This window comes from Scardinius erythrophthalmus, assembly GCF_964197995.2.
Source record: "Scardinius erythrophthalmus genome assembly, chromosome: 3".
Taxonomy (NCBI): Eukaryota; Metazoa; Chordata; class Actinopteri; order Cypriniformes; family Leuciscidae; genus Scardinius; species Scardinius erythrophthalmus.
This window is the reverse complement of record NC_138223.1, coordinates 5,682,290-5,685,802: the sequence shown is the minus strand read 5'-3', so window position 1 is coordinate 5,685,802 and position 3,513 is coordinate 5,682,290. Positions and strand designations below refer to the sequence as shown.

Below are 3,513 nucleotides of genomic sequence, written 5' to 3'. Positions count from 1 at the left end.
TATCTTGACAATACAGCCGAGATTCTTTAAATAAGCGGGTCGTAAAACATATTAGATTGCATTATTAGTATTAATATGTGGGCTACATCTTGGACAACTGCTCAGTGACGTTGTTTTTTATTTGATATTATGTGAGATACTAAATAATAACAATAATTATTATTAATTATAAAGCACCAAATGCAGGTTTTAAGGTCTAACAAATAGTAAAAGCAGCATAATAATCTTACAAAATAAATAAAACTTATCGCGAGAAGAATTTTTTTATATAGCCTACTATTATTGTGTCATTTATTAATTAATTTAGATGATTTAGGGATACCTTTAAACGTGCAGTTGGTGCGATTAACTGAGCTACAGTAAGCCACGAGAAACGCTTGGTTTCAGGCACTTTGGAAACTTCGCAAGCGTCGTTGCTCTGATGTTGGTTGAGGAACAAGTCTCAGTCCAAGGACGTGCTCGAAGAGTCTGTACTACAGTATGATTAGTTAATTAGAAAACTGTCAAGTGATCTACTCCCGCGGGACATCCACAGCAGCCAATCAGCGCTCACAAAGGCGTTATGACTGAGATGTGAACGCGCGGAGAGGTTCAGAGAGCAGGGCAGATGACAGAGATACTGTTCTAAACAAGAGACCGCCGTGTTAAAGAACGATTTAGCGATCGCACATCCTTTCTGGGCGCATTTTCTTTTTCTTTTTTTGTGCGTAAAAGTTTAGAGATACTTTATTAACTAAAGGTACTTTGGTCGTCTCATGGGCTGAGTTCCAAATATCAGTTAGACCGAACTCTACATATCCCACAAGTTAAAAATAGAGCAGAAAGTATCACTAATCGTGTTTAAAACGCATGTATCTGTGCGTAAAACACAGCTATCCAAGTGTTTTCCTGCAACTCCAAACAACCTAGAAGCGTTGCAATGGAAAAATCAAAGAACTTCAGGATCGACGCTCTTCTGGCTGAAGAACCACATCGAGGGACCCGAGAAGTATCACCTGGACTGAGTAGTGACAGCCCGACTGGTAGCCCGGTGTCCTGCAGGCGCGCAGACACTCCGTCCCCCTGCGCCATACACCTCCAAACCGGAATCATACCTAAACCAGGGCTGCTCAATCTCCCACACCCGGGACTCACTTCAATTCCAGGCATGTACACGACGCCCATGTACCCCATTTCAGCGTTGGGAGGTCAGCACCCAGCCCTGGCGTACTCGGGTTTTACGCAGCTGACGCACCCGTACCCGGAGCAGCTGAAGGCGGCGGCGATGGCCGGGTCTTTACCGCTGGAGCACTGGATACGAGCTGGCATCATGGTCCCACGACTGCCCGATTACACCTGTGAGTGGGGTAGCATGCAGATGAGTGGGTAACACTTTGTTAAATCATTACTAAACATTCAAAAATCCTTGATTCGTGAAAGCTCTATGACGTTTCTAACTATTTGAATGCATTATTAATCTGTTAAGCATTAAATGATTGACGTTTGTTATTCTTATCGAATAAATTTGTGGAGTAGCATAACTTTTGTATTTATTTAACATAATTCTAAACTGTTTAGTTGATCTACATTCACATATGAACAGGGCTATATGAAAATTAAATAATTGCATCTGAATATATGATTTAAAATATATAAATCAAGTTCTTGACCTGCTTAAATATAAATAGATGATCTGTGAAGCATTATAAGTTCCATTTGGAGCTATTTTTGGTTCTAAATTGACTTTGTTTTTCAAAGAAATAATTCCTTATTCAGTGCTGTTTTAAAGTACTCAGAATTCACATGAGCACAAAAGACAGTTTTTCCTAATTAAAAAAAAACACAAAAGCATCTGATGTAAACAGAAAAATAAGCTGTCACTGGAAGTTTTCTCCAAACCATGCAGGGTACATAAATTGTGCACCTCCATCATTATGGCATAATTACTGCCATACACCAAAATTTTGTTGCATTACCGCCATTTTCGGTTTGAAAGCAAACATTGTAAAAGCTCATGAAATCCTTTTCAACATAATCAAAGGTAAAGAAAAGCAAACAGAGGGAGAGAGATGTGCTTACACACCTGTGACTCTTGAAAGACCTGGAGTTAATTTGTCACTAAGCAATTATGATGGTTTATAACTCCTGTTTGATGGATTATTAAACTGAAATCATGGTGGTCACATGTGGCGAAATTAGTTTGCTGAACTATAAATGACAATCTAGGTGGCTAAATGATAAGACAGTATCAGGAAATGATGACTCTATATTAGTTTTTTCAACATGTATTTGCAATTAAAATAGCTTTTTAAAATTGAAAGCATCATTTTAAAGAACTTAAAAAAATTATAATATATAATAATATGTTGTAAAGAAACAAATAGCCAATATATTTGATCATATTTAACAGATACTACACTCTTGATTGAAAGATTATATTATCCTTGGATAGTTAAAGAAACAACAACTCAACAATAAAGTCATTTTGACACTCTGATTGAACAATGTTTCCATATAGTGTTACCAGGATTTACACCAAACTGTAATAATATAATTTTATTTTTGGCTTCTTTATAAAGCCATAAATGTCAGCTTGATGGAAATTGTCTTTGTGTGAGAGAGAAACTATAAACAAACACCTTAAACATACTGTAGTTCATCAATAAAATCCCAAAAGTGTTCATTGAATTTTCATTAAGTTAATGGCTTGCTCTTGCATTTTATGGCCGCCCAGCCCCGCTTCAACTGTGTTTAACAATAAGCTGCAGTAAAGCTATTATGGTAAATGATAGCTACAAATTCTAGGCTTTCTTTTGTGTGTGTGTGTGTGTGTGTGTCTCCAACCCTGCAAGTCCTTGACATTACATAAAAGAGACAAAAATCTCATAAAAATAATCTAGACGTGGATTACAGTAGCTTGTATCCCTTTTGGCTGGTGCTTAATTTTTATATACCGGCACAAGAGGCCTCTTATTAATTTGGAAGAGATTTACAGTTTTAGCAATGACGTTATGCAGGCTTTTAAGTGAAAATGCTGCTAAACATTTTTGCCCTTAAGTTCAACATGAAGTTATGTTAAACTGCAGCAGAATATTTGCATTTCATTAGCGTTGCGCAGACTTGAAATAACCCATCACCCAAAGATCTGATTCATATCTACACAAAATATCACTTGGATGTGGGTCCGTTTGACCTGGACCACTTACAACAAAAACTCAATTTAATGGTCTTTTGTGGGAAACCTGTTTATAATTTATACAATCTATTAATGTCCTCTTTCTTTGGTTTTGTCTTACAGCCGCCCCCCAGTCCGGTTTGATGGGTAAATGTCGAAGGCCACGGACAGCATTCACCAGTCAACAACTACTGGAGCTGGAAAACCAGTTTAAACTGAACAAGTACCTTTCCAGACCCAAACGCTTCGAAGTGGCCACGTCGCTCATGCTGACCGAGACACAGGTAAAGGAGTGTGAGTCAGCGAGTGGACGAGTTTTGATATACATTATACAGTGATTACCAGATTTACACTATTGA

At 37.7% G+C, this 3,513-nt stretch overlaps 1 protein-coding gene across 2 annotated transcripts in view; it reads left to right on the top strand.

Annotated features, from left to right (window-relative positions):
* Positions 1-919: 919 nt before the first annotated feature.
* Positions 920-3,513, top strand: part of mnx2b (motor neuron and pancreas homeobox 2b) — a gene marked incomplete at both ends in the record, with an annotated part of 3,573 nt that continues 979 nt past the window's right edge. The window contains 2 exons of one of the 2 annotated variants that reach the window (XM_081360424.1): positions 920-1,337; positions 3,278-3,438. In XM_081360424.1, coding sequence (XP_081216550.1) covers positions 920-1,337; positions 3,278-3,438 — 579 coding nt within the window. Of the gene's footprint in view, positions 1,362-3,277; positions 3,439-3,513 lie in introns of both variants that reach the window. The other variant, XM_081360423.1, reaches the window with a different exon arrangement.